The sequence below is a fragment of the Lampetra planeri genome, chromosome 17 (genome assembly GCF_965212315.1).
Source record: "Lampetra planeri chromosome 17, kcLamPlan1.2.h2, whole genome shotgun sequence".
Taxonomy (NCBI): Eukaryota; Metazoa; Chordata; class Hyperoartia; order Petromyzontiformes; family Petromyzontidae; genus Lampetra; species Lampetra planeri.
Window position 1 is genome coordinate 7,959,548 of NC_136123.1, and position 15,068 is coordinate 7,974,615.

General features: G+C 41.1%; 1 protein-coding gene across 1 annotated transcript in view; it reads left to right on the forward strand.

Moving 5' to 3' along the window:
- Positions 1-15,068, forward strand: part of LOC144723334 (RNA-binding Raly-like protein) — a 50,173-nt gene that overhangs the window by 26,346 nt on the left and 8,759 nt on the right. Inside the window, exons 3-4 of the mRNA XM_078602039.1 lie at positions 11,100-11,147; positions 13,768-14,051. Of these exons, the coding sequence (XP_078458165.1) occupies positions 11,100-11,147; positions 13,768-14,051 (332 nt within the window). The remainder of the gene's footprint in view (positions 1-11,099; positions 11,148-13,767; positions 14,052-15,068) is intronic.

The following is a 15,068-nucleotide window of genomic DNA, read 5'->3' on the forward strand; positions in this document are numbered from 1 at the left end:
GATTCACATGGTGAGACGTTCGCATACAAGTATTTGTACCATTAAAAAAAAATTGTATAATGATAGGTAAAGGTGCAGCCCTGCAATTGCTTGGTCATACCACTGCTGCTGGAAGAGCCTCACCTTGGGGGGAGCTCTAGACAGCCCCTTTTCAGGGGGATTTTGGCCTACTCTTCCATGCTCGTCTTTGAGAAGGTGGGATTACCTGCCCATTAACCCACCGCGCACGAATTGCCGATTGACTAAAATGTCGTGACTACATTTATACTACTGGGTGGGCAGAGGTGTGTTTGGGAGAATTGACTAAACTTGACAATCATTTCAACTGCCCTACGAGAATGTAAAATTGAACCAGCGACCTCTGGATTGCACAATGACAGCATCTCTTAATGCAGTAATCGGAACAATTGTTTTAACTCCTTATTTTCGTTTTTAAATAGGTTTTCTTATTTGAAAATATATATAATACACATTCCGTAAATATGTAACACAATCGAAGGCAAATATATCACCAAAATATAAAATGGCTTTAGTGAGACTGTGGCTTATTATAATTGCTGGTTTCCTCTAGCAGGATGCAAATAACTTTTTTCATTGAAAGAAGCAGCACTCCAATTCAATTGAGCAAATACAAAAGATATAAACGGAGTTTAATTTAATTTGCCAAACACCTGTACCTGGTGTTTTTGGGGAGGGAAAATAACATTAAAAAGGCACTTTAAATAAGATTCATTAATGCACTTGTGAAAAACCATTTCAATATAGCACTGCATTTCCTTGTTTTGAAAGTTGAAATAATCAAGGCTGTGACAAACGTATGGCAGGCAGCCAGAGCATGCCACTTTCACTTCTTTTGTCATTATCTTCCGACGGGAAGGTCAACACGAGACATTAACAAGTTACACACTGCAGGCAATTCATGTATCCTTCACGCTGGACTCTGAGATTTGTTTTTCCTCCATGGTATACACCGATCAAATTCCAATTCGATATCGCTCGACAACATGATTGCCATCAGCCATTATCTTTCTACTTCTGGATGAAGGCCTCCCCCACGTTATTGATATATTTTGTATTCTCATCATTTTTATAACAGGCCGACTAGACACTGCACATGAGCTCATCGGATTGCTTCATTTCCATGGCGGTTATCATCCTCTTGGGCGACGTTTTCTCCCTCGGCTGTCGACGTCATCGTCAGTCTCAACAATCGTCCATCAACACTTTTAGCCAACTGTCCTGCCTGAGTCCACTTATCGTAACAGACAATGTAACGTCTCTAATTTATTCCTGATTTGAAGCTTTCGTGACTGCAAGGATTCATACTCTTAGTTCTTTCGGTAAAGTCACGTAGGTAAAAAATGAACTAAAAAATGAAATAAAAAATAATAAAATAAAACAATGAAAATCACGACGTTTCGGAGGCAACGCAAGTCTCCGTCATCAGGTGGGACCGTCACAGCCAGATTACCTACGTGACTTTACCGAAAGAACTAAGAGTATGTCTCTAATTTAGCTTTGTTCTCTAATCCATTGTCCTCTTTCTGCCTCTCAGTGTCATTCCCAGCGTACACTCCTCCATGTTTCTTTTCATAATTCGTCGTCAGAGCCCATCTACGTCATAGCAAGCCATTGATGTGCATCATCGATGTCTGCCGAGAGATGCATATATAAAGACAAAGCACCCCTGTATATCTTCTTGGTTCTTTCGGTAAAGTCACGTAGAAGGGAAGTAATAAAATAATAAAAATAAAACATAATAAAATAATTCTCACGACGTTTCGGCCACAACGCAAGCAGCCGTCCTCAGGTGAAGACCAGGTCTGTCGGGGAGACAGCGTCTGAATGAAACACCACCACGCTTGGAGCGTATATTTAAGCTGGGTTAAATATATGCTCCAAGCCCCTGTATAGCCTTAACAGACTGTTGTGAGTGAGCACCTATGAAGGCTTGCACCTCACACGAGGGGGTGGGTGGCCATCACCACATCTGGGCGCCCTTGGCTTCCTAGTGGCATTGTTTACACACTGCACCAGGTACTCATTTGAGGCTGAGTCGAGGTAGGGGAGGCCCAGGACCGGTTCACATAATCGTCACCGGTGTTGGTCGTAAGTGGGATCGAACTCAGGTTGCCGGGTCCGTAGCACAGCGAGCTAACCACTACGCTATTTCGTCCCACCGTTTTATATTTTGTATAGATAAGTTAAAGTGACACTTGGCATAAAATGTATCTATGTGTTTAAATTTTCAAATATAAACACCAATTTGCATTGCGTGTGCCGAGCGCACAGGTCAGGTGGCCCTAATTTAGATTAGTTGAATCCCTCCCAGCATAACGAGTTTAACGCAAGCATTTTCACAGCAATTTAACCTGTAGCAAGAAAAAACACGATGTTTATGAAAATTGCCACTGGATAATAAAACAGATGGTTTATAACAAAAAATGCATTCATCTCTGCAATGTTTAAATTTTACAGAAAGTGACCCCAAGATGCTCATTTTATCTTTGGCATCCAAATAAAAGGTCCAGTTATGTTTATTCACGACAAGAAAATGCCTAATTTACTGGCCCCACTTGCACACTGTTCATAGATGCAATTCGGGCAAAAGGCAGTGGCATGAATATTATTTCAGAGATTGATGAAAAGTGTTTCAGCCTCCAAGAATGAAATGGAATTTTAATGCATGCTACCGTGCACATTATTCTGTCGACCTACCTTCAATACGTGACAAAGGACCTTGCAAAATATTCTACAAGACATCAGAAAAAAAGGGTATTGGACTTGCAAAAATCCTACAAAAACTGGTAACATATTTACAAAACAATACTGGTGCGATTGTATTCATTTTACGATTGTGCAATACAAGCCGGTCGCACAGCTTTTATGATCAAAATATGTATTCCTTTATTAGTTAACTAAATCATGAATTTCATGTTTATTTCCTGCCCTCTGTCGTGTACTTTTTAGATTGTCTTTTTATGGACCGCTGCTTGTTATGTGTGTCTTCTATGTTGTTCATATAAATATGTTAGTAAGCTCCTGTGTTATTATTATTCGTTCGTGTTTTAATCAGTGGTCAAATTATCTTCGTTTTTTTTTTGCTGAAGCCAAAGAACTAAAGAGCACTGCTTGGCTGGAATTGACGTATGATGAAGCAAATTAATTGGTCATTAGACCAACACAATTGTCACAACATTTTGTCTTTATATGTATGCATGTATTCATTCTTCAAAGCACAATGATTGTGCGTGTAATATATTCTCACTCAAAGATGCACTTGGATAACCATAGAATTCACCTGCAGACGTCGCAGGCATGAATATAAATGTGAGTGTCAGCATCGAGATTCCGAAAAACACAGAGATAAACACTGACACATTCACACGCTCTGATGCACAGAGACACCTATGCACACTCGCAACGATACGGTGAGACGTACGCATAGAAATGTACGTTTCCACTTTCTGTGCGATGCAAGAAGCCGATATTTCTCTGACATCACAAATTACAATTGCTTCACTGCTACAGAAATAATGATAAACTCTTGCAAATGCACCTTTAAATTTGTTATGGTATTGAATTCCAACAAAGTACAAGTGTGTTTTTTTTCAGTTGAGCTGTGTGCATATTGAGAATTTATACCCTCAAGCTTTTGACATGCACTACTGCGGCATCTTCAGGGATTTAATTATTTCAGCTCAATCCAAGTTTTGAAGATACCCGCAGTAACACGTGGTAAAAGATTGAGAGAAAAAATGCCTTGACATGCAGCGCAACCCAGATAAGCATTGCGACACAACTCCACTTTAAATAAAAAATTTTTTTACATTTACTGGAATTTCACTTTGCACGATAAAACGTTTCTTGAAAGATGCACATACTGTTTTTTATATTGGCTTACTTTCTCTCTAGTATTTTTATTGTAGAAGCGATGTGTGAAAGTTATGCAGGCATTGCAGGTGTGGGCACTGTGCAATGTCTTAGTGCTGTTATGCATTTTGTGGCAAAGTGCTGCGATTTTTGCACGGGAAAAGCAGACCTGCCTCATAGATGCCTGGGACTTAGAACTGTAGCATTTTCAAGATGGACGCTGCGGCCGCAGAGAATTGAGACCTGCAAGAGAGGCTCACAGAGCTGTATAATTCTTTTTGCAGAAGCGGCCTGACCACAAATGAGGTGGACATTTATATCAGCCAAATACTCATGTTTCTAAATGTAGAACGAAAAACCCAAGGACCCAGACAAAACTCCACGTGACCATATGGAGAACATGCAAATTCCACATATGCAGTTTAACATGTAGGCTTTCGCAACCAATATCATCCATAATACAGGTTTTGGGGGTTAGAGCACGTAAGAATATAAATGCATCGTTAAACTGCATGTGTGGAGTAAAAATAAAATAAAATAAACACAGCCAATTAGTAAGGTTTGTCACGTAAACAAAATATGCCAATTCGTTACTAATACAGCACACCGGTGTGTTTGAGAGCCAAGCCACAGCATTTACAATCTGAGTACGACGTTTTGCCAGTAATTACAATTAGCTTCATCAGGCGACAGCCAGATTTGTGTAGTCCTCCTGTTTCGTTCCTGAAATAGAGGGGTAGATGTGATGACAGCACTTGTGTGCCTTTCTTGCGCGAAGTGGGGGAGGGGATTAATTAATGCATATAAATTACTATGGGTATCCATTGTCGTTTGGGTTATTAACATGGTAATTTGCGCACATTATACACGCGCATTATGCAAGCCCGATGTTATTTTACTTCATGTCGATTGTGTGTATTAAAGTAGGCGTACCAATGGTAATCTCAATTGAAGTATGGTGACCTGTATAAACATACATATAAACGATGTATTATTTTATTTTTTGCTTAAATTACTCCAGACTCTAGTAACGCACACAGGGTTGGCCAAATATATCCCACAACTAGCTGAACATTGTCTAAAAAACATATATTTCTTGTGGAAGGGTGACTTCTATAAACAAAAAGAAGGAGCAGCAATGGGCTCTCCTTTCTCTCCTGTGATAGCGAATTTGTACATGGAAGATTTTGAAACAAAAGCAATAGCTTCAAGCACACTAAAACTCTCTGCTTGTGTTAGATATGTGGATGACACATTAGTGGTCTGGCCACAAGGCTAAGATACACTTAACGAATTTCTAAATCACCTCAACTCGCAAAACCCATCCATCCAGTTCAACATGGAAGTAGAAGCTGACAGAACGCTACCATTTCTGGATATTCCGCTTGGACGCGGTCGAAATGTTAAAATAACACACAGCATTTACCAACACTGACGCCTATCTGAATGCAGTCACACCATCACTCCGCACAGAAATCTGCTCTCATCAAGATGCTCATACATCGGGCTAAGAAAGTGTCAGCTGGTGATAGTCTGAGAAGTGAAATTAAACATGTTAAAGAAGTGCTGCAATAAAATGGTTACAATGATGCACAAATCAACAGGGCATTGCATGCCAGAACCAAATCAAATAACACGAGCATTGAAATTGATCAAGTAATTAAAACTATTAAAATACCGTACATTGCGGGAGTAACTGATAAACTAGCCAGATGTTTGTAAAACAAAACATCCGAGTCAGATTTGGCACGGTACATAAAAAAAATATCTGGTACAAAATATGTATTACCGAAGCTATCAACAGAAGGTGTGTACCGGATTAATTGCACTTGTAACAAATGCTATGTTGGGCAAACAGGATGAATGATCAGCACGAGACTAAAAGAACACCAAAGAAATAAAAAATTATCCCAAATACAACTGTCAGCAGTAGCAGAATACGCGTGCCAACAAGGATTTTGATAATGCTTACGTTCTGTTTAAAACTAGTTACTACTGGCCAAAACTAATCAGAGAATATATCAAAATTGAGAGAAAGCAAAATAATTTAAACATTTTAAACGTTCGGATAGCTACAGACTTAGTGCTGCTTGTAAGCGAATAATCGAATAATACATTGTTAAAATGCATGCCTATACAGGTCACCATACTTCAATTGGGATTACCGTTGGTACAGTTATTTTAGTACACACAATTCACAGGAAGTACAATAACAATGGGCTTCCGTAATGCACATGCATAATTAACCATGATTAGCATATGGATAACCCAAACGGAAATGGATACCCATAGTCATTTATATGCATTCATTAACCCCCCCCCCCCAACTTCGCACAAGAAGAGCACACAAGTGATTTCATCACATCTACACCTCTATTTCAGGAACGAAACAGGAGGAGTTTTCCACAAATCTGGGTGTTGCCTGATGAAGCTAGTTGTAATTACTGGTGAAATCTGGTACTCAGATTGTAAATGCTGTGGCATGGCTCTCCAACACTCTGGTGTGCTGTACTAGTGACGAATTGGTATGTTCTGTTTACGTGACAACCCTTACTAGTTGGCTGTTTATTTGTATTTGTTTTTTTTATTTTCTATCTACGTGACTTTACCGAAAGAACCAAAGACTATCATCTAATTGGCATTTACAGGACAAATGCAGCAATGGGATTGTTATGTTACATTTAAAAGGTGCTTCAAATTTTTTTTAACACTTCCGAGACTTTTCACCAATATCACAAGAAATGTGCCTCCGGGCTCTGGAGACCACCTGGAGAAGATTCCAGGCATGCATTTGACAATGATGGCGGACATGTGTAGTATTAACGGACATTTGTTATCATGTTGCAGTGTATTACCCGTTATTTTTTTCCATGAAAAACGATAGTCCCCTCAAAATTGTTAACATTTTTTTCAGCACCCTGTAGCCAATGTATATTCGCTGCACCGCGCGTAGCCAACCGTGCTCGTCAAGCAGCCATCTTGGCTCTGCACACGATGAGTCTCGCCTCTTTTAAACGGATCGCGAAAAGAGAAAACGAGTGCAATCGGTGAGGTTAAAGCAGAGTTAATGTTAATCACGAGACATGTGTTGGAAGGATTACGCAAAGTGCATCGTAGAGAGTGCAAGAATTGCACACTACTGGTCACCTTTGCTATCCCTAGTCCAGGGGTGGCAATTCCACATAGTCTTTTGTAAAGGTCAGTTTGCCGATAAGACAACCACTGTTGTCATCTTAGCCAGTTGATTGTATAGCAGGTAGCACTCAATTTTACCAACCACAGAGCAATGCAGGGGCTTATTTCACCTTGGTGACCATGGAAGGGGTTTCAAGTCCACTGAGTTACAAGTTGTACCAAATCAGTTGCTGTGATACGTAAAATATAAAAAAAGATGTATGACCTCCACACGCATCCGCTTGTTATAGGAAAACACTCATGCTGCCACGAATGTCCTGTGCCCATGTTGTGCAGCTTTAAACCACGGTAATTGATTGGCACGCAGCGATATGTCCTGTGGTGTCACCGTCGGGGGCTGTTCATAGCCAGCAGGTATCCAGAATGTAGGTGGTGTAATCGGTACAACCCCATCACTTATACCCAAATATACGTCGTAGACCAAAAAAAGAGGTCTAAACAGACACTGCAATGCTTTTGTAGGTGCAAACCGAAATAGAATGAGTATAACAGAATAAAAAATGTTTGGACTGGAGGAATCCAATGAGCTCTTGAGATCTTTATTCACAGACCTCATTTACGACCATTTGTTAAGCCATACCCACAAGAGAAATGTGTTAAAGCCAAGATCTAATTAATTAATGTCATGATAATGTGCAACCCTTTGTCAATACATCGTAGGTCACGGGGGTTGTTTGACCATACTTCACCACGCTTGTCAGTGCGGGTTAGTGAAGGAGTATCTGAGAATCTTTTAAGATATCACTAAGCACATATTTTGAGTTCATAGCGTAGTACGCCAGGTACTGCACCGATACTTCACACCAAGCCTTTTCATGTTTCAAAATCCTTCCTTTGTGAATAAGAAACAGAAATTATGATAAAATAAATATATAGAAAACAAATACTTCCTTTGTAAAAAGTTATAATTTAAAACCGCATCGAATGAAATGCCACTGAGCTGGAGGCATTTTCAACTCTGTCCAAAAGATAACCCGATGGACGATGAGATCACTACATAAGAAACATGTCTAATAATGCAGTGGTACTTATGCTGCTGTTGCTGCTGCTGCTGTTTTGGGACTTCTCCATTGCCTGCGGTTCTAAAATTAATGTGACATTTCTTACACATGCATTGCAAAATAATAACAAAAAAACCCTTGTATATAAATAAAAAATTATGGACTTTCGGCCTTGAAGAAGTCAAGAATGTGCCTCTCTACGACAGCTTTTACATGATTTCAATAACATTCTCTTTTATTCGATAAGATCTCAAATAATTTAAATATCTAACGTGTGCAATAGAATTACATATACAAAACATTCCTTCCCAGGGACTCTTATCCCTTTTGTAAGCTGTGGATACATTGAAATGTAATTTTTCATCCACATTCCATGTAGTTTCCACTCTTATTATGCGTTGATTTTCATTTTCAGCAGTGAGCTCTGGTTATGTTAATGGACAAATCAACGTGCACTTTTCTGCTGCGGCAATAGCACGGATTGAATGGTTCAATGGATTAAATCAAAAACACATTTGTTTCCTTTGCTAAGCTGGCTGAGTGTCAACGTAAAGCTCCCTTAAGTGTCACGTTTGTATATTCTGCTCGGCAACATTCATGAAAAAAAATCTGTTTTACGTGTCATTCGATAAATAAAAGCATTGCCCTGAACGTGGAATTAAAACAGTTGGTCAAATTATTCTTAAGGTCCTCCTGATAGATTTTCTCGGATATTTTTCAATAAAGTAAATACCAACCAACAAGGCCTGTGTTTTGTTATTTTCTGTTTAAGCCCAGATTTAGCTTAATCTACACTTACAGTTCAAGCTGTAATTTTTTGTCAACACTTTCGACTACATTGCGTGTGTGCGTGTCTCTGTGCGTCTGTGTAGGGAGCAGTGGCGCAGTTATTATCTCACAACGTTGCAAACATCGTGAGCAGGTTCAGAGTATTTTCCTGACAGACCAATGCCACATCAGCAGCTGAACCTGCCATAGCTTTCCACCTATGTAAACCTATGGAAACCTATGGCAAGTTTTCCACTGATCTGTGTTATAAATGTAATTTCTGTATTTCTGTATGATTCCAATCATTGCAGAGAGATAGTAACAGTGTCTGAGGGGTTGCGCAATCAGAGGTGAGGCTGAGCTCGTCGCTGCCTCACCTCTCGTCTCTTCCTGTATTTACAGTGGAGCTCCGCAAATTTGGCGATATTTTGACTATCAAAATGATTGGAATCATACAGAAATGACATAACGCAGATCAGTGCAAAAAATCTTAATCTGTATTTTATTATTTTTTATTTTCGTAACAGCTATTTTCATTGGAGTATGACGGGTGAGGCTGTGCCTCCCCTGCCTCCCCTGCCTCCCCTGACCGCACGTTCCTGGTTTCCAATATATATGGGGCAACACGGTGGCGAGATGTTCACTGCCTCGCTTGGTATGCAGGAAGTTGTGGGTTCGATCCCGACACTGACGCCTGTTTATTTTGAAGTTTGCATCGTTGCGAGGATTTTTCTCCAGGTCCCCCAGTTTTTCCCTCCACATTTAGAAACACGCGTTTAGAGCATTGGGCTGCAATACATTTCCACATGATATGCCACTTCGTTGTGCAATCATTTGTGGCCAGGTCACTTCTGAAAAAGAGCTAATATTTCAGTGGGCCTTTAGTGTTAAAATAAAAACGTTAGTTCAGTTAGTATATTAACTCATCCTTAAATGGGTACGTACTTGGTATGGTGTTGATCATCAACACTGCGGGTGGTGGTGGTGGTAGTGACACCACCCCTTCGTGCTCGTTTTACTACAGTGGTGCCTGATGGCAGAGCTGGGTGGCTCTTGCAGAGTCCATGAATGGAACTGCAATCCCAGGCTAAGAATCAGAACTGTTCCGCCTACAGCATATAAGGCTTCGTAGAAATCTTTGCTTGGTTTGTGCATTATAACAAATGAGGAATTTCGATAAATCGTCACGACTCGGGGTCAAGATTTGTTTGCTTTGTCTCTTTTTGTTTGTCTAGTTTTGCTCCCTCAATTTGCATCAATGTCACATATTCATACCACTTGGTCGCATCTATGTGAACCGACACTGTGAGTCAGTCCATCGGTCACAGCAACTCGAGCAATATTTGTTAGATAGAGCTGAGTAAGCCCTCAAACTAGCCAGAATGAACCAGTGACCGATGGTATGATGATGATGACCTTTGAATTATGTGAAAAAGGTGGCCAAATGTTATGACCGTGCGAATCTTGTGAAGTAAAATAAATGTCTAAACGCTCTTCCCAATACTCTATTTCTTTTTTTCATTTGAGAGTGTGGAATGATTTAGTGAAATTGTAGACAATTCAATTCATGTGATCCATACCTTCCATTTTGTCCTTGAGGGTTAAGGGCACTCATGTGCAATATAGTTGTTCTTCATTGAGTAAAGTAGATGAAGTAAAACACGACTAGGGTAGTGGAGAAATGCAACACAAACTCTTTTCGGTCACCATTGCAATACAGTTTCATAAAGGAATGTCGTTAAGATATCATTCTTCCAATCTTTAGGATGGGATAGTATAAGGTAAACGCGCAGCCCTGCAATTTCTTTCTCATGTCACTGCTGGCAGTGGGGGCTCCTGTAGAGGGACATGTAGAGAGCCCATCTAGACAATGGGTTAGTTCCAGTTTATAAACTTCACACATTATCAGCACTCAATTCTCCCGTGCAGATTTCAATTGTGAGCATCGTGAGCATAAGAATGGCTTTTCTTTTGATGAATCATTCCATCGCGTGACCTAGCAGCAACCGTGCATTACATGCCAGCGGTTGACCTTAGTTGGCGTTCTTGCAACGTGAAACACGAGTGAAAAATTAATTTCCTCGGAGTATTACGGCAAATGTTGTATGTTCACCTGTTCAACCACCCTCCACCCCGGCATGAATGCAAGATCATAGTGGCTCCTTTAAGTACACATGCAAAAACCCATTTGATGGACTGTGAACAGAGGCTGCATGCAACTTGTTTGTAATAATCCTGTACATCTGTTTTTCTTTCCCCAAGGGGACCTGACTTTGACTATGACTACTACAGAGATGATTTCTATGACAGGTAAGTCTTCTTCTGTTATTCCCTAGGCACTGTCTGTTAGTTTAACAGTACCGTACGTCGATGGTTTAGTAGAACTTGGCAGGAGAAATAAATTGTATTTTCATACGTATAAAAGCATCAAGAACACGATGTTAAACATTCAACATTGTGCAAAATTAAATTGCAGCTTATTAACTAAATTAATGTCATACATTGACATTTACGTAACAAAAATATCGTTTAATTCTGTTAAAGAGATCTTTGGAGTAGCACAATGAAAAAGTAATTTCAACATTGTTCATTTTAATGTCATTAGGGAGCAAGCTTGAAACTGTCTATTAATCTACATGCAATCAAGTACTTGATGTCATCTATTGATGGCCATTTATAAAATTGCATTAACATAAGAAAGGTACTCTGTCTATTCATCAGCGATGGTAGTTGAATACGATATTAAAATGTATTGTAATTATTAATGTTATTTTATATTAAAGGGGCGAGGGTTGGCGCGGTTGTTAGCGCACTGCGCTATGAGCCCAGTGACCGGAGTTTTGTTCCTGGCCATGGCTGACTGGACATCTGTGAAAAAGAGCTTTATAGCTTATCGGATTCCTCCAGAATAAATAAATATTCTGATACCTTTAATACCCACTCCCTCCCACCAATAACCAGCATGAACTAGCTTGGTGAAGTATGGTCAAAAACCCTCACAAACGCGGTGTATGGAAAGCCTTCATCCAGTCGTCGACTGACAACAGCGGCATTGAAATGTTTATTTTCATGAGAACATTCAAAGCCCGAGTGAATCGGGCTCTTGTTGTGGTCTCCTGATTAAAGAGACATTTCAGAGACAGCTGTTTGAGTTAAGGTCATTGTGACCGTTTGTGTTATTGCGGTTTGTTTCCCCCCCCCACCCCCCCAGCGTAAGACGATGCTTTTGTGACCAATTATAAATGTTGTGGATTTACTCTCCAACGAGACCGGTGTGCTGTACTCGTAAGGTATTCGCATCTTCTTGGTTCTTTCGTTAAAGTCACGTAGAAGGGAAATAATAAAATAATAATAAAACATAATAAAATACAATTCTCTAGTGAGAATTGTATTTTATTATGTTTTATTTTTTTTTCTCCCTTCTACGTGACTTTACCGAAAGAACCAAGAAGATGAATCCCTGCAGTAACGAAAGCTTTAAATCGAAATTTAGGTATTGGCATGTTTTGTTTACGTGACAAACCTTACGAATTGGCTGTGTCGGGTGGTGGCGGGTTTAACGACGCATTTATATATTTCCTCTATCTCACCCAATAAACCTCTATTATGGATGAGACTACAAAGCTTGCAATTGGCAGCTTATTTCAAATTAACATGTTTCGTAGAAACTATGCTCTTATTTGTTCCACGTATGTCCATGATCGCATCTAAAATGTGTCCTTTGTATCAGGGAGAATTCATACATGAGAGTTGTGCTTTGCATTAGTCGAGAGGCAGATTTCTCTAAGCTGCATCTCAATGTCATTTCTCCTGCACGTCCACCACCGCACCGCGCATTACGCCTATACCATTTTGAATTAAATAAAGTGTCTTTGCACAAAAAGGAAAAAAAACACCCTTTCGGGGCTTGAATTGAATTATTCACACTTATCTTCAACTCCAAGTAAAACTCAGATCCTGTCGGTATATTTTATGTGTACAGAAAATAGCAACTCACAGCCACAGAGTCCTAGATTTCGGCTGTAGGGTAAAAAGGTGGACGTCACTGCTACGAGATGTTAACTACCTCGCCTGGTATACAGGGGGTCGTAGGCTCGGTCCCGACCCTGAGGCCTGTATAATTGGAGTTTGCATGTTCTCACCGTGGCCGAGTGGATTTTTCTCTGGGTCTTCCGGTTTTCCCCTCCACATTTAAAAAACATTCTTTTAGAGTATTTGGCTGATATTAATGTCCACATGATAAGCCACTTCGTTGAGGTATCATTTGTGGCCAAGTCGCTTCTGTAAAAGAGCTGTATAGCTCAGTGGACCTTACCTTGTAAGTTTAGTTTTTGTTGGTTTTTTGTATAGTTTTTTTTTTTGATAATGGTGGAGTTCGTTGAAACCGCATTCCCATACTAATGGATACCTGTAGCTGTAACCACGGGGGTCACTGCCGTGGAGGTGATAGAAAAGCCGTAACACGAGAGAGAAACAAGACGAGACAGACGAGAGAGGGTTTCAGCCCTGGTGGGACTGTGACCACTGCATGGTGAACGCTGTTGCAGAGAGTGCACATCTCGCAAAAGCAAGGCTGCAGGTTACGAGCGTTGGTCGGTGCGCTATAACTCCACCCTTCATCCGTATACAGGATCAATAAAAACAAGCACCGCTCTGTGCGAGGTGAACGGTTGCTCATCGGAGCGACTGACACTGCCTGCTCGGGGCCAGTAGTAATGGGGATAAGCACCACCGCTCAGGCAGGAGCTTTGACCTGCTGTCGCTCTCCGGTACGCCCGGGTTTGCTGGTTGTGCCGCGTACCGCTCAGCATTTACGTCGGGGACTCGGTACCTGAAGAAGCCCCCCCTCTGCCACCCGAGTCCGGCAGCAAACGCACACGTGGTTTCACACTTGACCAACCGCCCTGTCCTTTGCCGTCCGCTGACGCAGAGTCTATGAGTACCCGGTGAGGGGGCCCCTGCCCCCGCCACGCACGCTGCTGCCCATCAAGCGCCCGCGCATCTCCGTGCCTGTGCCACGGCGCGGCAAGGGGGGGTTCCCCCTCAAGGGGGGGCCCCGCTCCACCGTGACGGGCACGGCCCCCTCGGGCCCCAAGCGGCCCACTAACGACGTCGCCACCGTCAGCCCGAGCACTCCGGCCTCCATCCGGCCCGAGCCCACAATCAGCCCATCCACCGTCCAGGGCTCTCAGTCCGTGGCTAATAACTCCAATGGTGAAGTTCCTTTCTCCGTGTTCCCTTGTGCTGGCTTAATGTAGATTATCTCCGCTGACATGTAGAAAACAAGTTTTTTTTCCATTATTGTTATTATGGGATATAAACGAGCTATGTCCGTGTTCTGTGAACGGGACTGAGCAGCTATATTTCTCACTTGATAACATCGGCAGACAATACGCCTCCTGCAAACATCTATTTCTCCGCGTAACAAAAATGAAGCTTTTTTTATTCTTCATAAGCCATCAGCCACATCGTCTTCTGGGAGTTCATAACTTAAACAACATCGCTTCAATAGCAACAAACGCTCGATCGGTTTCAGCTTTCAACGTCTCATCAGCAAAGCCAGGCTCGCTTGAACCAATCAATGCTGGTGAAATCCAAAATGTCTAAAGACAAGGGCCCTCGTTGTGATAATTTCGTGTTATGTACCCTTGATAATATAATAGACTTCTAGTCGTGAGCTGCTCGGTTCAGTCCCAGCAGAAGCTTCCTAGCGCGTGCAGCGAAATGTCGGAGATCGTGCCGAACAACGCGCGGTGTGACATCGGAGAGCCGTTCCGTACGACCGTGCAATCAAACACAAAAAATAATGTGATTCGCTTGCTGAACTTAGACACCTGTGAATATAAACATGAGAGTTGGAACCTCTGTGAAATGTCACAGTTCAGCCGTTTCTTGAATAATCCAACTGCCCCTTTAATCTCTGGCAACTGTGTTCTCATTAAATTGTTAATATCCTGTCCTGTGTTCCTTCCGCATGAACTCACATCATAGCGACTGCAGTATTTATTTTGATTGACTAGATTTTAATTTTCATTACAAATTTAATAAGATTGTTTTTCATTCATTCACTAGAGTAAAGGGACTGATGTGCAGTCCCGTGGATAAATAATACCTACCTAATTTTAAATACGTTTTGAAGTTCCACATTTAAGTACAAGTCACAAGAACATGTTATGAACTGGAGCAAATAATAATGGTTTAGTACACTTTCTTTGAAGCAATTTGGTAACG